This window comes from Cyrtonyx montezumae, unplaced genomic scaffold (assembly GCF_038088225.1).
Source record: "Cyrtonyx montezumae isolate F1298 unplaced genomic scaffold, pur_monq_1.0 scaffold_8, whole genome shotgun sequence".
In the NCBI taxonomy this organism is placed as follows: Eukaryota; Metazoa; Chordata; class Aves; order Galliformes; family Odontophoridae; genus Cyrtonyx; species Cyrtonyx montezumae.
In genome coordinates this window covers 115,440,882-115,468,254 of record NW_027072089.1, presented here as the reverse complement: position 1 = coordinate 115,468,254, position 27,373 = coordinate 115,440,882, and the positions used below count along the sequence as shown (strand labels likewise).

The window sequence follows — 27,373 nt, the reverse complement described above, 5'->3', positions numbered from 1 at the left end:
TTCTAGTTGTGGAGGCAAATCAAAGGTAGAAAAGTCTTCAAGAGAAGATCAAGGGTAATGGTGGTGCATTAGCAGATAATTTGCTTATAATGTGTACTTAGGTAATTTAGAAGAACTTAATCAAATTACAAATTATTGGAAAACATGAACAAAATCCTGGCTTACATTTTTTGTCTTTTATATCATATTTTATTAGATTTCTGTTAGTCTTTACCTCTTACTATGGTCACAACTTGATATTTCATTTCAGTTTTCCTTGTTCAGACCCAAAGTAGTACCTTCTAGGATGTCTGGTTGTATTTTACATTCTCTGAAAAATGACTTAAAACTTCATAAAACTTCATTTCCCTCATCCAGCTTGATGATTGTCGTATGTTTCCTCATACAAATCTTCTTTCATGTGATAGTGAGTCATATTTTTGTGCCCTTTGTACAGTAGTGAGAGCAGTTGTAAGAGATAAGAAATTAAACAAACAACTTCCATCTGAATGCAGCCTGCACCTGTGCTGCTTCTGCTTTCATAATCTGTGATTACAAGATGAGGAACAAGTGGTGAAAACTAGAGAGTAAGTGTGTCCAAGGACACAGTAGTTGTAAAAACTTTGTGGAGGCTTCTTCCTCTTTCCATGACATTAGTGAGTTTTAAGTCTTCATGTTAGTGGATTTAATAGAGATTCTGTCTGCAATGAAGATAACCAGCAGTACTGCCTGGCTGCCTCGCTCTATTGATATACACATGACAGCTTCCCCAGGGAGACGATGTTATCAGAAGGGGACAGAGTGCAGTTTTCCTATATTTGTTAACCTCTTTCTCTTCCCACTTCCTTCTGCTTTTGATCTGTGGATAAGGGTGTAAAGGAGAGTGGGAATAATATTTTGAGAAGTAAGAAGAAAAATCTTAGGCTGTAGTAAATTCTGTGATTCAATCATTTCTCTTTAAATCAAAATTGCAGAATTTGCATTTTCCATTTTCAAACAAACTAGTATGGAATGTTTCGTGGTAAGGCAGGTGATGTGCAGTGTAGCAGATGATGGCAGGAATATCATCCTGCTGACTGCTTATTTCCTAGAAAGTGTCTTTATTAATGTCTAAAGGAGCACTGCAATGTAAGAAGCCTACATTACTTATTATCTCCTGTTGTGGAGACATTAAAATGAAGAAAACCAGAACTCTCATCCTGTTTTGGCCATAGATTTTATATTAGGTTAATTAGTGGCAGACTTGTTTCTTTTTGCCTCTTTTGCCTAAACTTTTTTTTACGTTTTTAAAGTTATCCTGTTTTTCCTTTAGGTCTTCAACAAGCTTATCAGGAGATACAAATATCTGGAGAAAGCATTTGAAGATGAAATCAAAAAGGTAATATTGGTGACAGTTTCCTTGAGAGTTAGTAGTTTTTTTTATTTTTTATTTTTTACTCTGTCTAATGTAATTGTGCATGTAAGTTCTGCTCTGTTGTGTATTTTATTTAGCTCTGCTGGAAAAGAGAATGGAATCTACAGCTGGCAAGGGTGGCAGCTTTAGTCTGCAACTTTAGCTCCGTGGGAATGCTGCTGGTAGTGTTTGATCTAGGGTAGCTCTGAATTAATGCTTTCTTCAGTTGCTTTGACTAAACTGACCTTATTCTGGGCTTTTCTGTATGGGATTTGGATATAGCTCTCAATGAGAGAAAGTATTATGGACCTGCTAATAGAACATGTTTCTGTGCTGGTTGTTTTTTTTCCCCATAAAATAAATGCAAATGTGCTGTGCTAAATGGCACTTAATGTATGAATATTGAATTGCTCCTTTATTGTGGAATGAGTTCTACCCACTAGTTTGAGTATTTGAGGCCACAGATATGTCAGAAATCATCACTGCACTGGTAGAGTTCTCAGGATTTGCCCGTTATGTTCTTTTGGCTGTAGTGGGTGTAGATGCTGTTTTGTGGGTTTGAATTCCAAGGGAACGGGAGAAACATAGGTAGAAATATTTGAAAGAAATATGTATTTGGAGCGCTTTAACTTTTTAGGAACAGGCCTAAGTATTTTCTTTATTTTTAATGTGATCTGAGTAAATGATAAAGTATGTGCTGTGCTGTAAGTTAACGAGCCCGCTGGTATTGGCAGAACCTGTCTTGTGTCTGAAGTGCCACGTTTGTTAGAAGTGTGTTTTCCTACGATCTGAACATCAGTAGGATCACTGCAGGGGTCAAGTGAGGATAAGTCTGGAGTGTTATGCCTCACCACCACCTCCTGTGGCTGAATGAATTTGGCTGTTATTTATACATTCTTGCTCATACAGGAAATTATTTTTGCACTTGTGACCAGCGTGCCTTTTAACTGATTCTGATTGCTCAATGCATCATTCTAAAAACCTAAATTTACCTCTGCTCCCACACAAATCTAATGTTCTTGTTCTTAATTACTATAATCATTGACATGAGAAACGTTGACTCACAAGCATTCAAGTTTCAGAATGTTCTGCATATTAAACAAATGTCATGTCAATTCAAACCGCCTCCTCGTTCTCCTGCAACTGGCTTGATTTTGAATCCTTTGAGTTGCTGAGAATTCACTATGCACAGCAGTGAGAAGAGGAAACCATGTTCAATATATAATAATTTGATTCTTCAGCTGAGGAGCAAGTACCTTTAATCTAAAGATTAACTGTGTACTAGTTTTAAGACAAAGCACTAGTTTGAGGTAGTTTGGCTTGAGAATGTTAAGCTGATGGAATCATCCTGGCCCAGGCAGCGTGGGGCTCAGAGAGGGCTTGTTCAGTTTGCAGACTGCAAACTTCAGTGTCATGTGCATACTTGGTGTATGATTTTCAGTATCAGATTACATCTTGTACAACAGACCACAAGAGTAGCTTTGCACACTGGCCCCAGGGTGGGCTGAATTTTTCTGCCTGTCCTTCAGCTGCCTTCCTTATCTCTGCACTCTTGTGCAGATCTCAGTGCTGCTCCTTAGCACTTCAGCTTTGGGTGTGGTGCAGTTTATCTGCCAGTGCTGAGGGTGGACTGGGATGAGTCCTTTAATACCCCATGTTGCAGAACTAAAAACTGGGAAGCTTGCTGTGCAGTTTTGAGCTTATATATTGCCCCTTCACTGTCATTGCCTTAAAACTTGTAAACATTTTTTGTAGTTGCTTTCTCATTTTCTTCCTTCCTCTGTTTTTGTGAACCCATACATCAGTGTTCATCTTCTGGTGATGGTACTGGATTTTTACCTATTTAGTGCTTTAATCAACGTATTCAATAATGTGCATGAGTAGCTGCCCATAAAGAGGGTCATGTGCTGGATGTATTAATACTTCTGGAAGGGATTTTTACCCCTTCAGAGGCAACTGCACCTTGGCAGCTGTTAGAAAAGCAAGAGTGACTGCTAGATGTTGTTTCCATGATCACTGTCCCAGCAATGAATGTGGGTTTTTTATGTTTTTTGGCAGATTCAATAGGCAGGTAGAGCATTTAGGAGAAAATGAGGTCTTCTCACAGAAAAAGCTGTGCTAAAAACAAGGCCATACCAGCAGTTTCAGTCTGAAGAAGCAGATGGTGTCAGTGGGACATCTTTCAAGAGAGATTGTCTTAGATGGGAGTGTTTACTGTGTGTCTTTTAGTTCATACTTTCTTTAGGGCAGCATTATTTCCCAGTACCTTTTTTCCTGCTTCTAGCTTTCAGCTATTTTTTTTCTGAATTCTCTTCCCTCACAATTGTGAATTATTCCTTCTTCTAATGACATAAGCAAACTGTACATCCAAATGGTTAGATTGTAATTACTCCATGCAAGGAATTTCAGCTGAAGGAGATGATGTTTAAGTGCATTGCTCATGTGCTGTTCTTTAGTGTGGCCAAGTTAAGTTCATATGAGTTCTGTCCAGTCTGTTCCTGCATAGACCTGTGACAATGTTTTGCTGTAGTTTAAGTGAAATTATCACTTCCAAATTAGTGTTCATCTTTTCTGTAAGTTTCTGTTCAGGTCAGTAGATGAAATCAGCGGTGTTATTAGCTGTCAAGAAGACCTTTTCAAGAAGAGTTCAGTACAGTTCTTGCTTTTATGACAAATGTGAAGTATGGAGAAGTATGTTTTTGGTCTTAGTACTGGTGCAATTGTGTCCACATGGAGGAATTCAATTCCACACTTTGCTTCGCACACACTTCCATGTCAGGTGCCATTCTGTCAGACTGCCCCTTTGCTACCATCTGTCACACAGCAACAAAATTGTAACAGGATATTGGTAGGAAGGCTCAAACTCTACTCCATACCATCAATAAAATAGGAAGCATTAGTCTTGCAGCAGCCCTTGTATTATTGAGTCACATGAGGTTGTCCAAAGTACTGGGAAGAGATGAGGCTTGTTCTTTGAGTTCCTGTTTTCCTAATGAATGTAAACATAAATCAATTGGGGAATTAAGAAATATGTGGAAGATTACTCCACATTTAGTATCAAAATGTTAATGTAGATGCTTCTAGTCAGCTAAAAGTCAGTCATCAGGTATGTACTATGATGTTAGGTGCCTTCCCATTGCTGATGGTTGTTGTCAGGTGTGTCTAGAGCTGTAACAAACTGTCAGACACAAAAGCAACAGGCCACTTGATAATATAAAAACATACCATGTTCCCTGTGTGCCTAGGATTCCTTAATTTTCCCCATTAAGATTTTAAAATTGTAAGAGAAAAGTAGAAGCACCATTTTTTTTTTTGTCACATGCGTACCTTTACTTGCATGTAACTTCTATACTTAGAATTTGTGACTAATAGACTTCTTTGTAAGAGGAAAAAATAGCACAGAACATCATATTAGGCCTAGTCTTGTGCTTAGTAGGCATTCTAAACTCCCAGTAAAATAGACAGAAGTTCTTATAACTATGCTAGGAATATAAAACTGTGGGCCAGGTGGAATTGCACATCTCTTAGCATCACTCTGTAACAAAAGCAGTAATACCAGTATCTGTCTAACAGCAGGGAAAAAGCAGCCTGGAACATTTGTGGGTGGTTTGCTACTGTTCCAAAATAACTTGAATGTTTTGTGATTTTCCTGCACAGGTTTGTAATAGTTATGGTAAAAGAAGAGCTCTTAACAGCACTGAGCTCAATGTGCTATTTTTTTAAGATGATTTCTGAGGGAGTTAATTAAAGGTTTTGATTCATATCACAACTCAGTCTTCCCCTGAATTACTTGAGTATGGGATAATACCCTTGAAGAGCAGAAAATGGCATGTATTAGTTTAGTAGAGCTGCTTTTCAAAAAATGTAAAACAAATCATGTTGGCAGCACCAGCGGTGAGGGACATATAGAAGGCCTCATTCCTGCTCAGAGATGCTGCCGTTGGGTAAGACTCAAGAACATCATGATTGAAATTCATTCCAAGAGATTTACAGGAAGCACGTTTCAAAGAAAAGGGGAGAAGAGGAGGCTGTGAACTTCATAGATATATGATTTCGTATCTTCCAAAACATTTGGAACATTGCAGATTTCTCAAAACTAAAGTGGGTAAATGTTTGAATGTTCATCTGCAGGCATATTCTTGCGCCTTGGGTGGCATATCTCACTTTGCAGTAGGATTTACTGGTGCTACTACCTTCATAATCTGACATAAATTGGTACAACTCTGTTCATAATCTGCTCGTTACTGACACAGCCCAACGTGGGTCATGCATCAGGAATTAATCAGGACCTGGTTTGTGGCATTAAAGTAATCTGTGTGACCACCAATCCAAATCCTGATCTGTTGCTTGTATGGGAGCAGGGGTAAGAGTTACGTGGCTACACAAAAGTTGTTCCCTCTTCAGTAAGTCTTGTTTGTGGTGCTTACAGTAAAGATCAGAAGGTTTAATTAAACATTTTTTTCCTCATGCAGACTTCCTTTTGGTTAGTACTGTTTAAAGCTTGTAGAAAGAGAACTTGAGATTCCTAAGCTTCCAGTCACCTTTTATGCTAAGTTTACATTTGAGTTCAGTAGAAATAATTTAATTTACCCGTTCAGAGCAGCCCTGGAGTTCTTTTACCTGCACCATTGTACACAGCAGTTAATTTCTACATTTGAAAATACAGCTCATCTGTGGTTTTAAAAATAACAATCCCATTCCTCTGCACCCCTTCTTTGGTTGAGTTACAGTTTGTTGAAGAAAAATTACACTTTTAAGCTTTTATTTTTTCGTATTTTTACTTTTGAGCTGAATCTGTATTGCATCGTTTGGCTTTTTAAATGGGATGCAGCCAAGTGATAACGTCTGTGACTGAATCATTCAGCATTGTGTAAGCTATAATTTAAACCTGATGTTATGTAAATGCTACCATATGAATAAAAAGAGCTGTTCTGTTTTGTTCACCGGCACAGAGCGGCGTTGATCATATAGCATCCATTGTCTCTTAATAACTCACTTTCTTAGTTATGCAGATTTCTTAAAATATTGCACTCAAATCTTTACTGTTAACTATGGGCTCCTTGGGTGTCTTGGAGAAGAGCTGCCACTGTCTGTGGTAACATACAAGGACAGAGACATATCTGATATTCTATCTCTTGTATGTGTAGGTATTGCTAATGAATTACAGTTAATGTGGAAACTGGGTGCAATTTTCCCATCAAAATGAGCTGCTGTGTCTTGATTGCATCTATTGTTTATCTGGAGAAGGAAAAAAGGTGTGATAACAAATGAAATTAGCAGAGTAAAGTGCTGGTAGCAGGAAATGGAAATTCTTTTTTAAGTTCAAAAATATACTGCGTTCCCTTCTTTGAAGGGAGAATGTAACTTTCTCATCAAGTTATTTGTACGAGTACTGATTTTTGTTAGCTCTACATGTTTGTGGTTCCTTCTCTAGCTTAGTTCAAAGTCTAACAATGTAGATGGGCAGGCTGCTGTCAACCTGTTGAAATTAGCAAGTCTGTGTTTCTAAATAGATGCTATGAATTTCTGTGTTAAGCCTTTAGTGAGCATTTTTACTTCACCAGGTATATATTTATTTGCATAAGACTGACCTTGTGTCATTGAGTAAGGCAGCATTCCACACGCTTATATCCTTTTGGAAATTCTAATTGATAGTGAAATGGCACTGTGATGCTTCAGGACAGATTTTTGATGTAATTGCTTGCAGTTACAGTGAGACTTAATGAGGAAAAAAAACTACTGTCTGTGAATATTCATCTCTACCTGTTACTGTTGCCAGTGGCTCAAATGTGTCTGTTTCTTCTTGTCCAACCCACAGCTCTTGCTGTTCCTCAAAGCCTTCTCTGAAACGGAACAGACCAAGTTGGCGATGCTTTCTGGGATCCTGTTAGCCAATGGGACTCTTCCTGCTACCATTTTAACAAGCCTCTTCACTGACAACATAGTCAAAGAAGGTAATTTCATAAATGACCTTTTATCTTGTCATATTTTTAATTGGAGATGTACTCTGTTGTGCCACATGTTGTACGTTGGAAGCCTGTCTCTGTTCAACAAGCAGTAGGATGTTAAAGCAAAACACATACAGTCAGCAAAGGCCAACGTACCTTCTGAGATCTATCAAGAAGGCAGTGGGAAGTAGGATGACAACAAAAAGGAGAACCAACCCAAATACAATTGTGAAATGTAATCTGTTCCTGAGATACGCCTAATACTGTTTGTTTGGGGGTTTAAGTGTTGCTGATGTCCCGTGAGCATGAAGCAGGACAGCACGCACAGGCCAAATGATATTGCAGAAAGGGGGAAAAAAAACAAACAACCCTTGGTTTTGCCATCACAGCAGTAATGACTGCTTGATAGCTTCTCTCATGGACTCATCTTTACTGTGTGATGAGTAACAATCCTTTCTGTCTTAGGGTACTGATGCCTTATTGTAACAAGTTCTTTTGGTGCTGAGAGCTCTGGGGGGGGGGGGGACCTGGGTGAGCTGTTTGTTTTGTTGCAGCAAGAAAAGCCACAGCTGCTGTTTTGCTCTGTCATTGCCTACAGCTTTTGGAAGCAGAATTCAAGTAGGAGAAAAATGCAAACAAAAATACTAATCACATCTTAGGGTGACAGAAGTGCCATGGTTTTTAATCAAATTTCATTTATAGATATAGCAACACAAGATGCATCTGGAAACTCAAATTTTTTAACGTTCAAATATCCCATTATATTTTACTCTTAACAGTTTATGCAAAAATGCTATAAAAACTGCATTTATGTGAAATTGCATTTCGGGGAGCTCTAAACCTTTATCAGAACTTAGTCTTCTTTGTCTGTGTGTGTGTGTGAGTTGCATGCATATACATCTGAGTGTGTACTCTCACACTAACACAAATGTAGAGATCATGCTGGGGATAAACAAAGAAATGAGCAGATGAAAGTGTGTCCTATCAGTGGAGTTGATAATCGATAAAAAGAAAAGAGCCCTGGAAAAACAGCACAGCTATTTTAAAGGAAAAGACAGTGGTAGCTCATGAATAGTCTAGAAAATGACTTGAAAAAGGACTTAGGGCACAGGTACTTGGTGGCAAAACAGTTCACTTTGATTTTGGTCACTATCCTAATGCTCTGAGAATGAGTGCTTTTCTGTTGCTGGCATGCTCTCCTGCAGCTGGTTGGACTTCTTGCTGTTCCATGCTTCCTTTCATAAGGAATTAGCATGTGACCGAGCAAGCTGCAGCATGGATCTTATGACATCAAATAAGTGTTTGAAGCTGAAGTCCAACACGTATGCTACAAGCCACTGCCTGCTGAGAGTTGCTGTGGGGGCATTTTGTTTGCATTATCTGCCCTCTGATATGAGTAAGTTATATTATCACAGCTGTGCAAGTACTGTACAGAACATATAGGCTGTGGGTAATGATTTCTAGCTACAAATACCTTTATCAAGTTCACCCTCAGCTCTGGAATGCAAATGTACATTTCAAATAGTCTGAATCACGTTTGCAGGTTAGAGCAGGTGAACGTTATTCTTAGGCCCACTCATAGTCAAACAGGCTTTGTCAGCCTTGACTGGTCACTCATAGCTTTTACAGTCATGCTTGTTTCATTTGCAACCTTCTGCAGAATATGTAAATGAGCCAAAGTGGTATTTTTAGGCCACTTTTCAATGTCATCACGCATCACAGTTTCATGTCGTACTTCTACAAGGATCGTGCCTCACAACTGAGCTTTCAAAATGAGGTTGGCAAAACTGTCATAACAGCCAAGATCTGTAATGAATGGTAACAAAGTTAGTGCTGCTTGGGGAATAATCTCTTCCATTTCTGTTTGGTGACTCATTTAGTCAATGTATCCTAGAAATAAAAAGAATCTTATTGATCAATTAAGTGGGTAAGAGTGACTAAGCTACTTTGCATCAGGGGAGCTGTGCAGCTCATAGAATTTCAGGACTTTCTGGAGGCAAAACAAAAAATTATCAAGACTGCTCTCAGTAGTACTGTAAATGTTGATGAGAATGTAGTATGGAGAAGCATAGCTGTCCTGTAGGGGACCATGTCAGTAAGGGAGAGCTGTGTCTCCAGCTCCACAATACTGCAGCTCCCCTTCAGCTGGCTGCTCGCAGCTGAGAAGCTGGAGCAGAGCTGTGGAGGTGCTTCAGAAATGTATGCAGAGAGGGGGATGGGAGGTGAGGGGTTAGTGCTTAGCTTAGCTTCCTCTGAGAAGGCAACAGGTTGTGGAAATAAAGATGTGGTGCTGTTTTTTCTTCTGATTTCATACAGAAAATATTAGGTTGTGCCTTGAGGAAGGAATTTTTCTCCTTAAAAATGGTATTTGTACATGGTCCAACCAGCTACAAAACACCATGTGGGAAGATGGGGTACAATCAGCTACTCTGAATTTGTGAAGTTACTTAACCCTATTCTGGACTTAAAAATCCCCTTGATACATTTTTTCCATGTCTTATTCCTGACTGTTGCTATTATGTGTTTTTATTTCCTAGCAGATTTAACACAGGGCTTTTCCTTTTGCTTTAGGCGTTGTCTGTAAGGCGCAGAGGTAGAGAAATTAATTGCAAGCAGAATCTTTGAACAGCTAAAATTAAATAGGCGAAACAGGCTTTTCATGCAATGCAGCATGCTCTAAATCAGAACTGCATTAAAGAAAATAAACCCATGCACTTTAGTTCCACATGTTTGGTCCTGTTGTCGTAAATGTATTTTCATTCCATAGTGGATTGCTGTAACAATTTCTCGTTCGTGTTGAAAATTGCTGAAACGTGTTTTGTGTACTTTCTCAAACAGGGATTGCAGCCTCTTTTGCTGTAAAACTTTTTAAAGCGTGGATGGCGGAAAAAGATGCCAATTCTGTTACCTCTGCTTTAAGAAAAGCCAACCTTGATAAGAGATTGCTAGTAAGTATAATATATTTTTGTTGATCTTTTTCTCCTATTAAGGAAGAGAGGTTCTTCCACAGCAGGGGCCCTCTGGGTAGCATAAATGGTGCTGCAGTGATGACAGCAGAGGGAAAGCTGTCAGCCTTTTGACTCAGAACCTGCATTGTGGGTTTGTAGAAGTGGCCTGAGGTGTTTAGAGCATATGTGAATATGGAGCAGTGTTGTATGCCTTTCCCTGCTTGTGCTTTTCTGAAAATCAGTAGTTTCAGTCTTCAAAAAAGATTGCTGTGATAATCCAGTCAGATGTGCTGTATCCTGTATAGCACTGTCTGGAGAATTTCAGCAGTGTTTCCTGTTTCTGTGGCAGAAACGTATGATCTTTCAAAAGCAGAGCAGCCTCCCACACCCCTTCAGCTCTTTAGTTTGTATCTGATTTTAGGAGTCCAAATGATAAATAAATTGTGGCAGAACTGGGAAATGAGCAAAGTACACCATTTATTAGAGAGGGGAAGAAAGCCAGTTGTCTTATTTCTGTTTTGAACTTTACTGACTGAAGCCTTTAGCTACTGGCTCTCATTACGCTGCTATATTAAAGAACTGTCAAGTATAAGATGCTGTTGCCTAGCATAGGTATCTTGAAGTTTCTTCTTAATCTGCTTTTCAAGTAGATGGAGGGTCTCTAGACCCCTGGATGGGGAGAAAATCAAACTTCTGTTAATTTCACAAGAGTTACAATGTAGGTAGATAGCTTTGAATCCTTGCCAAGATGGGCCACACGCAGTTTTTAAGCAGCATTTGAATTTTTCTATGTAGCTGGACTTAATAAACCGTGTAGCTATGGTTTCTTTGAGTCAGAAATGTGAGGTAAGTTGGTGTTAACAGTGTACATAACGGATGAGAGAGTGTCTGATGAACTGAAGGCCTTACGCTAACGCTGAAGGCGTACAGCAGCGAGCACCCACTGCTGAGTCCATCCCAAAGGGAAGAGAGCGTCCTGTGACCACAGACAGTTTTTATCTTTCCCTCCGAGTGGAACAACGTAAAAATGCAAAGCATTGCACAGTCCTTTGGGGAATGTAGTTCTTCTGAGACAGGTATACCCAGAACTGTTGACTATCCATGCAGCTGGAGCATTAACTCTTTAACTCCCAATACACCACATGATGATATGATGTGGAATTTCAATAATATAACAAAAATCATAAAACTCTTAACAGTGTGTAAGCCCTGGGAGTGCACAGTAGCTGTGCTTAGCATATAATGGCTCTAAAATTATTCATTTGCACTTTCTCTGCAAGATTCATGGAGTTTGGAAAATGCTCAACTGTTTTCAGCGCCATCTTAAGCTGATGCCTCTTGATAGCTGTGTGACCTTAATGTGGAACAGGTGTTGGGTTGTTGGTTTTTTGCATAACTGACTGTAATTTCTTCCCTCTGCTGTAACGAAACAATAATGTAAATAGAGTATTGACTTTTGTACTGTTAATAGATCAGTAATGGGCGATTCACAGTTTGCTCTTTGAAATTGTTCTTTGCGTTTTGTCAAGAGCCCTCGTTCATCGTTTATTTAACAGAGAGTATTCCTGTGTTTTTAGGAACTATTTCCTGCCAACCGGCAGAATGTGGATCATTTTGCCAAGTATTTCACTGAAGCAGGTCTAAAAGAGCTCTCAGATTTTCTTAGAGTTCAGCAGTCACTGGGGACTCGTAAAGAACTTCAAAAGGAGCTGCAAGAGCGTCTCTCTCAGGAATGCCCAATTAAGGAGGTAAAGAGTGTTTTACAACTTCTGTTTCCATAAGCATAGTCAAAGATGTAAACACACAGTAAGTAGGCAGGAACAGATGTGGATACCTCAGAGTCTACTTCTGTTTTTCTTTGAATTATTTTAATTTATTGATAAATTCAGTCAGTGGTTTCAACAGATGAAAGCGACAGAACACTCTGTGGGTTTACAATTGCAGTTAACTGTGGTTTTATGTTTAGTTATGCTTGATGAGAATATAGTTCATGTAACTGTTAACTGTCAGGTTGGGCAGGAAGGAGAAACTTGAGTAATAGTTATGTTGCTGAACAAAAACATTCTAAATGCTTCATTTTTATTCTTGTTCTAAATTTGGTTCTTGTTATTTCTATACCAATATGATATTTGTAAATGACTGCAAACGCTTAATAAGGCAGAGTTGTTAGTGGTTGACTGGAAATGTTGCTGAAGCCAGCATTGTATTTCATGCTTCAGATGGTGCTTTATGTAAAAGAGGAAATGAAAAGAAATGAGCTGCCTGAGCCAGCAGTGATTGGTCTCCTGTGGACCTGTGTAATGAATGCTGTGGAATGGAACAAGAAAGAAGAGCTGGTTGCGGAGCAAGCCCTCAAACATCTAAAGGTATGTGCATGAATGAAGAGGGGAAAGGCTTGCTGTGGGATGACAGGGTACATTCATCAGATTTTACCTCTTTAAATCCAAGAGGTTTGGTCTTCAGGGCTAACTGATACCACATGTCGGAAATGTCATGTCCCTTTTTCTTCAGTCACAGTAATACAAAAATGAGGTAGTTCCAATTAGGAATTGCTGTGTTCTGTCTCCTGAGGGCATACAGTGTAGAAAACCAGGGCAAACTGGGGTGGCTGTAGCTTGAGTGCCTTTGCAGTATGTGTTCTCAGCATGCTGTGAGGCTCTTTGCCTAGGGCTCAGTGCTAAAGAAATGCTGACACTCAGAGCTGCTCTGACCTGACTAGTAAGCCTACTGGAATTGTCTTTGCAATGTCTTTGCCAGAAGCAAAGATATTTTGGGAGCATGGTGAGGAGACACCTGTGCTGGCTTTCCTTAGAGCTGTACAGATTCATGGAGGACTGCCGAGCTCAGAACCTGTGAAATGTCTCTTGCTGATATTGACCATGGAAGCTGGGTAGCTACTTCTCAACTAATAAGACAGGAGCTGACTTGAGACTTTCTGTACTGTATAGTGTAGTTACTCTCTAAGCTAGGTACTTTGGATAAGGGAACCAGTTGCACAGAAAACCAGATGACAGATTGCAGTATCACAGTTATTGGTTCAAAAGCTCTTATGACCTCGGGAAGAAGGGAGATGGGTGGGCAATACAGAGTAATCAGTCATTGCTATAATTCATGGCTCTTCAGTCAAATCTGAAAGAATTGTGGAGTGCAAGACACTTGAAATGAGAACAAGGGAAGAGAAGATCTTCAACAAATTTAGTCTATTTAAGCTGTTAAACTGTGTATGAACAAATGCTCCCTCATATCCAGAACTGCAAATATTTACCCAAAGACAGAAACAATCAGAGCTATCAGTACCTTTTTTTTTATGTTAACATGTATATTAAGCTTGATAGGATTCCTTTCCTCTTTTCGTTGATGATTTTTCACACCTGAACCACGTTCCCATGTTGGTTTGGCCCCTACATTGATTGTCCTTTCATCTGAGTTTGGTTTTTCAAGAGCAGCAGTCATGCTAGAAATGTGGTCACTTGAGATCTCGTGTAGTCTTTGATGGTAAAACTGAATGCCTTGAAGTCTTCTCCAGTCACAGTGACTCGAGTAATAGTGGAAAGAATAAGAGAATTTTCATAAGGAAAAGAGTGTTCTTTTGTTCTCTTGATGTTATGATGGATTATGAGTCTTGAGTTGTAAGAAGGTATCTGTTGATTACTGTCTAGGCAAGTTACTGCAGGGCAAGTTAACAAATGGTTGTTACTGGAATATTTGAATACTGGGAAGAGAAACATTGCTGGCTTTGTATGAAAATTGTTGACCCCTAGGCCTCCTCTCATTTGGGGAGAGGACATTCTCATGGGTGGGAGAGTCCTCTAGGCAGTTTCAGACTACAGACACAGTTGTGGTCTCAGAATTGTGACACTGGAACTGCTGACCCATTGCAACATAACTTGATGCTAATGAAAGATAATGCAGCTTTTCTTAGCCAGCAATGAGAGGAATCTAATTTTAAGCTGCTTTAGTTATTTAGACACATTTGAGATTTTCAATTGTATGTCTGTTCCAGTTATTGAGAGAGGAATATGAGGAAAGTCAATCAAATGCAGCTATAAGAAGAACTCTTATTTCTAAACTTAAAAGTTAAGTTTTTTAAATGTGTTACTTAACAGTTACAGGCAGGTGCAGGTCACAGACCCGTGAATGGGATTGAGCTCTGCTGATGCTACTAAATGGGTATTAACTGTGGTGCTTGTTGCCCTGCCTCCCTACAAGTTGACTAGATAACACCTGGATGATTAAAGAGTGAAAAGGGGAAAAGGAGGAATCTTGCTGCCTAAAGCCTCCATGAATTTCACCATGTTTTTTCCAAAGTAATAAATTGTTTCTGAAGATGTGTATATACCTGTCTGAAGTGGAAGAACTCAATTTGTGGGTTTAGCTGTGTGGTAGTAGTGTTGATTGGGAGCTCAAGTAACACCGTTGCATCAAGCCATTGCAAATTCAGCTGAAAAATGCCAAACTTTGCTACTGAAAGCAAAGGACGACTGATTTGATCAGTACAAGAATGATTTAAATAGTAATGTTATTAATGTATCAGTCAGTGAAGATCAAAGGTAATTTATCTTCCCTTCCTTTATAAAAAAGGATTTTAATGTTACCTTAAACATAACATGCATTTTGTCTTACCTCCTTTCAGCAATATGCCCCTCTGCTTGCTGTCTTCAGCACTCAAGGCCAGTCAGAATTAATCCTTCTCCAGAAGGTACAGGAGTACTGTTATGACAACATCCACTTCATGAAAGCCTTTCAGAAGATCGTGGTACTCTTTTATAAAGGTAAAAGTCTATCTCCACTGCTGTATACTTAGCACGGACGTTGGACCTGGCACTGACTTGACTGCACTGAACTCAGTTATTAAGCACACTGTGGATGTGTATTACAATCAGGACTGAACTGTTAGAAGCAGTAATAAGAAAAAGATCCCTTGAGTAGCTCCTTTGTAGGTAGACCATAATTTTGAACTCATAAATCATTATCCAGTGGCATGGTTGCTGTCTTCGCCAACTGCTTGCCTGTGATGTAAAAGGAAATGGTATTCTATAGGTGATCGTGTTGAACTCTGAAGTACTATCTGCTTTCTTAGCTCAGAGGAGCCCGTGGCAGTAGGAAAGGTCAAATCCAGCCTTTCTTTCTGTGCTGCCTTTATCTTGCAGTCAAGAACCATGAGCAGGAAGGATGTAAGCAGTATCTGCAGTCTGAGTGAACTTTTGTCCTAACATAAAACCAGGACTATGGAAAAAAAATGTTTATTTCTGGCAGCTGTAAGAAAATAATATTAAGAAGGAAATAATAATAATAAATAATAAGAATAAGAACATTTAAAAAAAATGAGAGCTTGGTTTTAAGAAATTTAGAAGGGGCAAACGCTCTTGGCAGGAAGACCTTCCAGATTTTTTGTTGTTCCCTCTGCCAGATTATAGCTTTCCTTATGCTTTTACTTCTCCTTTTTCCATTGCCTGGTAGTTTCTTGCAGGTGTCATAGTTTGAGGGATTGATTTTTTTTTTTTATTTTGAAATTGACTTTCTTAGCAAGTTTATTCAGATCAGGCTGTCATAGAGTCTAATGATCTTGTACTGTGTATGATGGGTGAGTGCTGAACAGTTTGTTCTGACGTTCTTACTATAAATAGTTGAAGGAGAAAAATCAGCAGGAGTAGCAGCCCAGTATTGATCTTTGTTCCCTCTGTTGTGTCACATACACATTCAAGGCAAACAAGTTTGAATTGTTAAAGTAATTTAATGTTTTCAGAAGGTGAAGCAAGTGGATGAAAGGTGGGTCTTTTTTCAGTCCTTGTGTCAGTATCCTGTGGGCTTCAGTGATGGGAGTGCAACCTTCAGCAGCTACTTAATGTTGAGTTATCTTAGAGAATTTGCTTTGTACGTGGCAAATGAGCTGTGCACTTGAACAGTGAGTGGTGGTTGAAACAAATCATTTTGTATGGGGCTCCTTTCAGTGGTGTTTTGTAAGTTTTTCAATATTATCTGCCTGTTTGGTAGATGTAGTGTTATCTAATAGCAATTGCAAGTCTGATGTTGCAGTTAATAGCAGTAGGATCCCTCTGAGTCTGGGCAGAGTAAGGAAATCATCAGCTCCATTGGTTTTAGGGCAGCATTGGAACCAAGCTGTGTCTGTTAGGTGAGGACATCTGAATTAACCAGCAAAGATTCTGGGAATGCTAGTTATCACATTCTTATTTCTCCCCTGTGATATTTATCACACTTCAGCTGCTTATGATTGGTTTGAGGGCTGTAAGGAAGGTGTCAGTCAGAAATGGGTACTGAAGCCTACCTCTGCTTCATTTTAGTGCTGGTGGTTTTCACCCTTTCCTTCTCCAATCTCCAACCCATCCACTAGAAACAAGCCATGCAGTTCTTTTAGCGATGCATGCTTTACCATAGATTCTTTGCTGATGACAGCATATCTTAGGTTTCATGTTAGCTTTTAGGGGCTTCCTTGACTATTAATAGTTATGTTGGCAGTGAGGGAACAGCAGATGCTCATGTTGCCCTTCCTGTTCTGCTTCAGCAGTGACTTGTGTAGGATCTGGAGATGTTTCAGAGTACCTTGTAACTTTTTTCTAGTGACAAATGCAGGCACCTGGAGTATCTGTGGATGGATAGAAGAAGTGCAGCTATTTACCACTGGGTATGTGGACAGTTTATTACCTATTACTCATCTCAAGTGAGTGTTTCCTGGGCATAAAGAGGATCATCAGTGGTGTTAGGCATTAAATGCCACCCCTGCTTTGACAAATCTAGTTGTATGACTATTTGTAGGAGTGCATCCAACATCTTCTGTTTTAATCCTTCCAATTTTCCATCATAAAAGATGCAGACTGTCAGCTTGAATAGTAGGAACTGAAAGAACTTAAAAGAACTGAATCTTCAAGTTCCACTTGACGGACAGGCTTTGGTAGTTTATTTTTGTTGGCATAAAATTATCGTTAAATGATCTTCATTATTCAAATAGCATTTTTGATACCAAGTAAAAAATTTTCCTAGGAAAAAAAGACCATACAAATATAGTGGAAGACATTTCTTGTACTAAAAAACCTCTTGCTGTAAGACTCTGTCCTCCCAGCTGAGTTATCTGCAGTAGAGTTGAGCTGACATTTGTGAGTTGATTGACTGGATTGGCAGCTGGAAGCATGCAGCTATGCTATTAATCACAGAAGTGTATTCACGCTGGGTGATCTAGTCCAAAATCAAGACCTAAACTTCAAGTAATGTTCCAGTTAACTTCTGGGCTCTCTTGAGTTTGTTCTGCAACTTCTGCCTTTCAAGATGGCTGTGCCTGAAGGCTCTGGCAGTGGGTGGCTGGAGTGGCAGTTGGCTGCGTGTGCAGGAGAGCTGGCTCTCTGGGGCTGACATCACCTGGGACTGCAGTGAAACTGATGTGCACACGCCCACAAACTGCAGTTCAGGTTCAGCTGTTAAAATCTGCCTATAATCAGGTTTGATAAGAAATGTGTATATATAATCATTCTCTTCCACCTTCCAGTCCCCCTCAGTGTTCCTGTTGCTTCAAAGCAACCTAAAGGTATGATTAACTCACCCCGTCCTGCTTGGTTGTTTAATTGAGCATCTTTGTGCTGACAGGAGAATGCCATTCTTTGAGTGCTGTAGGCATGAATGTAGTTCAGGTAATACTGCTCAGTAATGAAAGGAGGGTTGCAGTTGTCCTCTTTGAAATTGAAAGTATTCTTTTCTCTTTCGCTAGTGTAGGAGGCTTATTGCTATGGAGTTATTATGTACAGGCAAATTCCTCATCCACCTGACTTGGTTTTAATCCTCAAGGTACATTGCAAGGTTGTATGCTGCTATTATCAGATTTGGGTTTGAGCAGGGAGAAGAGGTACGTTTTCCTCTTCCTCTTTGGCAACAGGCCCTTAAAGCTTATAGGCTGTAGATCAAGAAAAGGATTTACATAGAGGGATTAAATTCCAGCTTTACAGGAATCCTTGTGAAATGCATTCTAAGCTTGCTAAATGAAAATCTGGCTTTCTTAAATGCCGTAATGGTTTTGAGATGCTGTTAAGGATGACTGGCGAGTATTTAATGCAAAATAAATACTTTTCTTATAGCTCCAGTGTTTCTTTTAATTTCTTTTCCTTCATTGTGTCAGGATTTTGGAAAGATAGAGCTTTCTGTCACTGGTAAGAGTCCTCCAAGTGCAGTGTAGATGTACTGAAAAACAACACACAGCTGGCATAATCTTGCTTTCCCTGTATTTTCAGCTTGCTGTGAATTGCAGCAAGCTGCAGAAGAGATTTTATTTTGGAACAGTGTCTGAGAGAGAAGCTAACTTGCAGTTGCATGAACTCATTGAAATCCAAATTTTCAGGGTGGTGCATTCAGTTATTGTGGGATATCTTAGGATAGTTCTGAAGAAGTTCAAATGTATCCCAGGTTGCTTCCATCTGTTTATTATTCAACAGCACATGTGATACGTCTACTCTGTCTAATTTGATCTGATGTTTTGGAGTTTTGGTGCCACTTATTTCAGTTTGCCACGTTATCTTCACTGCCACATCTGTTGTAACTGTGGGCTGCAGAAGTGGTCAGGATTCACACTTAAATGAATGCCAAATCAGTGGGACAATAGCACAGAGTTTGAGAAGCAGGAAAGAACTCACAGTAAACGTGTTGATTTTGCAGAGCAAGGAAGGGTGATTTTCTTCAAAGACAAGAAGAATGGAAATTTTAATGATATGCAGAAAGCTGTCTTTAGTCTTTTTATAGAACAAATATCGTTGTTTTTTGTTGTTGTTCTTTCCTCCTGCCTTATGTAACTGCCAAAATGCCATTGTGGATCCCAGATTTTGCCTCCACAGCCATGAATTACTGAGATATTTGGCTTGGCTGGATCACAGAGGCTTTGTTCTCAAGGCTAGAGGTCTGTTGCTAGACCTAAATTTACATCTGTTGGAAAAAACATGTCCTTGCTGTTTGTTAGGATTTCTTGATTCTGAATTTGATGCAGTCTCACGTTCCTTTGATAGCAGTTTTGTTGTTGATACTTGACAAAAGTGTCAGCTGTGCTGTCCATCTGAGCAGTTCCCTTAAAGTGAGTGGTCTGGATCAACAGTGGTCTTTTTGGCTAGTAGATTTTATTGAACTTCAGGCCGTAATGATGTCAAAAAATTCCTTTTGGTTATCTGAGCTGTGCAGTCAGGTGGTGTCTGTTACTTCAGATTTCTAGAACCGTGCACAGTTCTGTGATCCAGTAGCAACAAGAAACATGGTATTTCTTCTCATGGTGACTTCTAAGATGTGCAGACTGATTCCTGATGTTTCTAATCAACAGTCTTCTGTGGTGCACTTAAAGCAGATGAGCACAGAACTTTCCTTTACAAAAGCATATCTGGTATTTGATTAAGTCTAACATGTTTCATTGCTTTTGGATTCCCTAATGTTCAACAGATACTCCTTAGTTGAAGCCTAACGTAGTTAAATGCAAAGCTCGTTCCATCGTGAGCTTACTGATTTTTTGCAGCCTTTGAAAAACAAAATCAACAAAAAAATCCCAAACCAACAATTAGGCAGAATCTTTCTTCCATCTTCTAACCTCTGAAACATACACTGACTTTGTACAAACGCTTATGTTTTTTATGTTTTTCAGCTGACGTTCTGAGTGAAGAAGCTATTCTCAAGTGGTATAAAGAAGCACATGTTGCTAAAGGCAAGAGCGTCTTTCTTGACCAGATGAAGAAGTTTGTCGAGTGGCTGCAAAATGCTGAAGAAGGTATGGATTTGTTTAAAGAAATCTGGTAGTCTCCTAGCAAATCAAGTGTGAGTTTTTTTTCCAGGTGTGAGTTGTGCTAGGCGTGTGAAGGATGCAGACTTGTAATGGAAGGCAGCAGACATGCTTGCTGCATGTTGTTTGCAGTCATGCTCAAGCCTAGCAGTGTTTGCTGCTTAAGTTGTTCTTTTAACCCCTTCAGTCATCAGGCACCACTTGTCAGTAGGTATATGGAAGCTTTTACAGGAAGGAAAGAATATTTGTCTGTTTCTACCTATCCTAATGACCATGCAAGTGTAGAACCTGCTGGTGTGCCTGTGCTACCTCACTATGGCTAGCACTCTTCTATATCAGTAATACCTTTTCTGCTATTATCACTTGTACTGACTAGATGAACATGAGTTTACCCATGCCACAGCAGTTGAAACTCCTCCAATCTGAATGCTCAGGCTAAGATACAATCTGTGTTTGCTGCTTTAAAGCAGTTACTGGGGAGGGTCCATAACTTTGTTCTCCTTTGGACTGCACAGATAGGTTATCATTTTGTCTTAAAGAGGAAATCCGCATCAATTGGAATGATCAATCCATATGTAATAGACAGGGATACAATTATTAGTGTTAATTATCATCCATTTAATGTAGATTCTAGTAGAATCTTAGTGGGAATATGTAGTAATTCTGAGGGGCAGGTAAGACTAGCAATTCGCGTATACATGTAGAAATACAAAAATGGCAGCTCCTTTCATGCTTCAGACTACCAATCTTGGTCATATTAAGCGCTTTTCCCTTTCTGTGTGTATGTCTTTCTGTTCCTCTTTATTTTTACCTTATCTGCATAGCTCATCTCCCAGATGTACTTAATTTACGAAGCCTGGTTCTACTAAAAACAAAGTGCTGCAGTTAGAATATGCAGATTGTTAGCTCAGACTTCTCAGAGCAAACACGTGTTGTGTTTGTGTCAACAGGAGAAAGCACAGAAATAAAATATGATGCAAAGTAGCTTTAGGTGATAAAAATTCTCTGCCTGCTCATACTTACAAATTATTTCTAATGTTGTATTACATAAATAATGTTGTTGGTTCAGATTCCTTACCTATAGACCTATAGACTTGTGTGATGGTAATGACTGATACTTTCAGAGTAAATAGTAAGAAGAATAGCAGTAGAGTGTACTTGGAGAGACTAAAAGAGCAAGAAAATAGTGCTGGTTCTTTATTGAACAATGCTCAGATATTTGTTGGCTGGCTCTGAAGATGAGGAACAGAATTTTGCAGTGAATTAGGATTGAAGAATCATGGCATAGGAATCCTAAATTGGAAGGAATGCACAAAGGTGATTCAATGAAACTCATAGTAACAGATGACTGGTAACAGAATGAAGAAAAACCCAATAGAGTGTAAAGGTGTAGAATCTGATCTTGGGAAGCTTACTCTTCTTTCTGACTTATTCTCTGTCATCTGTTAGCTTTGCCTATGAGGTACTAGATTTGAATTTTGGAAGTATGTTTGTTTGTCTTAATAGAACTGCATCACTGTTCTTGTGCAACCTACATGAAATATCTTACTTTCTTCTCTTCTAGAATCGGAATCTGAAGGGGAGGAGAACTAAGATGGTTCAACAAAGCACAGACTCAATCTAGGTTAATGCCAAATGCGCTTGGGAATGCCATACTGTTCAAGCAAAGAGGCTTTACTTCAGTGTCATACAGAAAATTTTAGGCTAGGCTTTCCTTTTGTTTAGAAGAATAAGGGTTTTTAATGGAGCCCTGAGGCATTAGATCCTTTTCTTGGGACTCTACCTCTGGCTCATTGTACTCTAACTTAGGCAAAGACATTCAGCAAGGAGCCATAAAAGCAAAATGAAATACCTATGGACTCCTTTTTATTAACGATCTTTTTCAGGTACTATGGTATAATGAACACTCCGATTTCTGTTTATAGAACTGTTTGGTCTGTGTTTGTAGCTCAATATTGGCTTGTGTATGTGATTTGACACCACCACATTTTTTTGAATAAATGGCTTTTATATCTTAGTTCTGTGGTGTTAGTGTGTGTTTTGCAAATTCAATTTGCCACCACGTTTTCACAGTCCCTCAAGTGAAAATTACACACGAGTGTCAAGTGATGCTTTTCATGCTTCTAATTCACAAAATCAACATCAGTTAATTGGCATCGATGGACAAATGAGTGATATTCCTTAGCAAATACTGATATATTCAGTTAATTGTAGCAGAATTGCAGAAACAAATGTCTGCGATCCTAATTTTGCACGTACCAAATGTATGCTAATGAGTAGATTAACATGTTGTTCTCAGAACAGGCTGCACTCAGGTATTGGCGATGGCTAAATTTTGTGAGTGAAAAACATCCCGTTTTAGAAGTATTAAATTGAAAATGTGCACAGATTTTGTTGAAGTCACATACTTAGACCTGTGTCATGTTACAGGTTACAGGATATTTGACTGAAATACACAAATGAACATACAGATTTCTCAAGAGGAAGTCTTCTCATGCAAGCAGGTGTGTTTTGTAATTAAAAACCAAAGCACTATTCAACAGTATAGATTTTTCTGATGGGAAAAGTCAGCCCAGGGTAAACGACAGATCACGTGGCTGTAAATATCTATGTGGTTTTACAGGAAGCAGCAGACATCAAGCAGAAACAAAGTACTGTTGGATGCCAGCTTTCCATCTAGAGCAGTATTTATTTTTGTACAGGTATTGATCTTGGAAAGAGGAAATGCATGAAATGCGTCTTGTAGCAGTGCTGGGTGGACAGTAAGGCAGTTGTGTTTTGAAGCAGAATTGATGTATTTCCTGGATCCTTTCCAGTACAGTCTTTTTTATTACAGAAAATAAATCTGCCAGGCGCTGCTGACCTGGGATGATCTCTTCAATGCAGTTGCAATGTGATAGCATCGATTTGTTAATGATAGAGTGCCACTGTTGCTGGGAATGCTTTGCATTCAGAGTTGTGCTATTCAAAGGCAGCGAGAAGATTCATTTGGGTGTATGCAAAGCTACATTTCCATGTAATTCAGAACTCAGTCTAGATTGGCTCCTTTGAAGTGAGCCCGACGCACAAAGGATACAACAGCATACACCTGTGGGTGAGGTCACCGTGGGCTGCTGAGGCGTTTGGCTGCGGGCTGCCTGAGCCATCTGCTGGAAAGGAGTAACATTGCTAGCAAATGCCTCTTTCTGGCTGATCTGCGGTAGTTGTGAATGCATCCGCGCCTTCAGTGTTCAGCAGACACAAAGTCTCCTGTCACCCTCAGCTGAGTAAGCTTCACTGAGGCTTTGTTCCTACAAGCCAGTCACACCCATCGCAGCTGCAGGATGCCGTTTGCTCCAGCCCTTTGTGATTGCTGGGTCAGAGAGAAATGGGTACTTTTAGGACAGTGCCACTGACCAAGATGAGATCTGTGATTGAGCCTGGGGGTAGGAGCCATTTTTGGCACTACACTAGTGATCGGCATAGAGTTCACTGGGGACAGAAAGGGTCTGCGTGAGATGGAGTTGTCCAATTCTCAGCCGTGTAGGTCCCAGCACCCCGTGTCTCCTGTGTTTGTGTCCGTGTACAGTGTTTAGCTACTGGAAGCCCCTTTCAGCTTGCCCACTCCCAGTAAAACATCTCATCATTTTGCTTAGGCTGTATTTCTGTTTTTCTTTGAGATAAGTTCAGTTGTGGACATTCAAATTGTACATGGAGGAAATAGTGGAAGGTCAACTGTGTAGAGGTGCAACTACAAACAGAACTGGTTTGCCTCAGGCTGAATTTCAGTACAAATATGTGCAATGAATGGGCTTTGTAAAAAACCTGGAACAGAATCTGGGCAGAGGTAGTGCTGGGACTCCTCAGGCGAAGCATCCTTCTGTAAGAGCCTCCCCAGAGTCCAAATCTCAATTTTAAAATTCAAAATGAACCTTAAGTTAGTATTCCTCTGCTAGGAAAATGGAAATTCTGTAGTATTTCTAGAGAAGTCAATGGTAAGTATATTATTCAAATCTGAAGTCAGTTAAAACTAAAAGTACACTTTGTAGAAAATATGCTTCACGTTATACATAGCATTTAATTTTGGAATATCAGTGGAAGCAGAGCTGTAAGTATCTCTTTCACTCAGCAATAAATTGTGATAGAACGCACTTTAAAATTGGGATCATGGACTTTGAGGGCAATTCCTCCCTCCTGGTCCCTCTTCTGAAACCATGCTGAGGTGTGAAGTGAGAAAGCAGAAAGCCAGCAGCGGTGCTTTAAAACAATCTAGCGTGCAAGTGCTCTGCAGGGGAGAGATTGTATTCTACCTGCACTCAGTGAGTCAGGTTTTGTGGTCTCCACAGTCGAAGCCCTCCTAAGAGATCTGAGGGTTTTTGATAAGTTATTTCTGCTTCTGTCTTATACAAAGGGTGCTCCTCCTCCCCTGAGATAGTGTTGTTTTATAAAACAAAATACACAGCTTGCAATTGAGTTAATCCACAGGTTATACATTAAAATAATGGCCTGCTAGGCTGTTAATATTTAACAGTTTGAGATATTTGTGAACTGGTGTGTGTATTCGTTTGATAGACACCCTGAATTCTAACTTCTTTCTGATTCAGGCCCTGACCGTTAACAGTTTGGTTAAAATACTTGAAAATGGAAAGGTCTTTTTGAACTGAGCAGCTCTGGGCCTTGGTGGCTCCGTGTCACTGCAAACCAACCCCAGGTGAGGACGCTGTGCCAGCTCCTGCAGGGTGCACTCAGCCCACTTTGGGCCTCCAGTACTTCATCCTGCAGCAGGCCTGCCTGCCTTGCTGGGGGTTTCAGTCCCAAGGCCCTGCACTGGGAGAGCAGCCTGTTCAGTAGCCAGAGGGATGTCTTCAGCCAGCAGAGCCCTGTGGAGGGAAGGCCCACAGGGAAAATGCTGCTGTGAGCCAAGGAGCTGTGAGGGCATGGTTTGTGCACCTCTCAGCATGGGAGGGCTGGAGCAGTCCCACTCTAGCACACCTCTGACCCCCACATAGGTCTGTGCCCCTCCAGGAGTTTCTGCAGGCATGAAGCTGCTCCCAGAGACCTAAGGCAGCCCTGTGTGTAGTACTGTGGTAAACTTCTGTGCCCTCAGAAAGAGCCCCAGGAACAGTTTTGGGTGCTCCAGGTGGTGAACTACATGCCTGCTTCTCCTCTGCGAAGGATCAAAGAGAAAAATGCATTTTCTGGGCTCGATGATGACAGGGACCGTGCGGATGGCTCTGTTTTGCAGACAGGTAGGACATGTCTGCACCCACAGCAGAGGCTTTGCTGTGTGCCCCAAATTCCACCATCTCCCAGTCAACAGGACAGAGCATGGCCCTGCAGCCACTGATCTGACACAGCAGTAGGCTGACAGCAGTGTTTTGATACTTGAATCTGTCACTCATGTGGCTTCTGGGTGCCAGAAGCTCATTCACCTCCACTTAAGTATCCCCTGTAACAGTTCAGCGTTAAGGGCTGCCCCGCAGCCTGTGCTCCACACCAGCACTTCTATTAGTGGCATTACAAGGCCTAAGAATTTGCCTTCCTTCCACCCAGCACAGTTCAGCCCATGGGACTGCAAAGGAACCACAAACTGAGGAGCTGCTGTGGGACTCTACTAACAAGGAAATTATGATAAGCCTGGTTTATTTCTCTGACATTTATAATCATATATGAATAAAACTAAATAAATAAAATCAAAACATTGACCCAGAATAAATAAATGACAGCATTGTGGCTACTTTGTAGTGATAACGTGCATTCGTGTACTCCTCCAGTGTATCAGCTGCCTGAGAGGTTTCTATTTATTCTTCCCCAATGAAGCTTTCTGATGGGCTAGCATGATTTTTTCCATATCATTGCTAATTATTGCTGAGGTATTTGCATAATGCCCACAGCCACACATTTTTGCAGAAGGAATAATGAAACAGCGTTGTTGATGTATCCGAGGATATGGCCTCTGTCCCCTCACAAATAAATAAATCAACCATAAAATGACAAATCAAATTATGAAGCATCCTTTGCTTCTGGTCAGATCACTTCTGGCCTGTGGTGCCTCAGCTAACTCGCCCTCACAGGTTGGCCCACGTTTCCAAAAAGAGTTGGAGCACGTTATCTCTCAGCCCAGGCTCTAGCTCCTGCTGGCTGCTGGGGGATGGGGCAGGGGCACTGCCTTGGCCTCCCCTTGTGCCCCTGTAGTGTGCACACAGCCCCTGGTGGGGCCCAGGGGGAGCTGAGCATGTGGACCCCACATCTGTTGGCACACTTTGCCTCTTGCTTGGGAAATCTGTGTCAAACACAGAAATACCCTCAGCGATCAGATCTGTATGGATATATCCTCTAGAGGTCCTAAATAGGGCAGCATCTTCTCTGGGGAAAAGTCAACTCCTGCCAAGTGAGAGGGAGAAGGAGCACCCGATGTTACTCTTGAGAGCAGTATGGGACACAGAAAGCAGAAGAGAAAGACATTTTGGAAGAACTGCATAAATTGAGGTCATGGGCTGTCACCACATGTGTTCACTCGTGTGCTGTTGCTATCGTAGTCACACCTCAGAGCCCCATTACAGTACCTTTATCCCCGTTTATTTCCTCTTCTTTCAAATTTTTTTGTGCATATTGAGATTCAGCTTCCTCTGCGTGTTTCCTTAGCTTTGTTTGTGTGGATAGTTTTATTATTTTTGTAATAACTGGCCATAGTTGAGTGATTTATGTAACGAATGTGTCATTGTATTAATGACATGACTTAGCTGCCACAGTACCTGCAATCCTTTTTCTTTACAGAATCCGTCCTGAAACAGCAGCTGATGGCGCTCCTTTAGTGATCTGAGAGCAAAATACAGATCAAATGTTACAGGCACAGGTCTGGGTGATTTATTTAAGCCTAAATAACACAGTCTTCACCTGAAAGAATGGAAAAGCAAATGGCACTTGTTTATGCTCTGCCTGGGGGCAAAATCACCTTTGTACGCTTCTAAATTGAATAGGACAGGCAAGAATCAGACGTAGGCAAGAAAGATCAGCACGAATAAATCAAACGTGTGAATTTCTCTACTAAAGAAGAGCTACAGCAACTGGTTCTTGTGAGCCCAGAATCCAAATGATTTCCACGGAGTCTGGCAGAGGTCCATATCCACGGACAGCTTTTGGGCTACACACCGAAGAGGAACACAGGGTGGTGCTGATGCTGCAAAACAGCTCTGAGTTTTGAATATGCAAAAGGCACAGAGGAGAAGTGTAGCTTTCGTAGGAATGCTAATCCTCAGAGTGGAAGCAAGGTACAACTTTGTCCCCTCTCAAGAGAAGAATCCTGAGAAGAATGCTGAGGGACAAGTTCAGTTTCTCTAAAAGGAAAAGGAAAAGCACAGAAGCACCACAG

At 40.4% G+C, this 27,373-nt stretch overlaps 1 protein-coding gene across 1 annotated transcript in view; it reads left to right on the top strand.

Moving 5' to 3' along the window:
- Nucleotides 1–22,039, top strand: part of BZW2 (basic leucine zipper and W2 domains 2) — a 49,558-nt gene extending 27,519 nt beyond the window's left edge. Inside the window, exons 5-12 of the mRNA XM_065751798.1 lie at nt 1,292–1,357; nt 7,191–7,326; nt 10,159–10,268; nt 11,846–12,016; nt 12,488–12,634; nt 14,902–15,040; nt 19,888–20,010; nt 21,587–22,039. Of these exons, the coding sequence (XP_065607870.1) occupies nt 1,292–1,357; nt 7,191–7,326; nt 10,159–10,268; nt 11,846–12,016; nt 12,488–12,634; nt 14,902–15,040; nt 19,888–20,010; nt 21,587–21,615 (921 nt within the window). The 3' untranslated portion in view covers nt 21,616–22,039. The remainder of the gene's footprint in view (nt 1–1,291; nt 1,358–7,190; nt 7,327–10,158; nt 10,269–11,845; nt 12,017–12,487; nt 12,635–14,901; nt 15,041–19,887; nt 20,011–21,586) is intronic.
- The last annotated feature ends 5,334 nt before the right edge of the window (nt 22,040–27,373 follow it).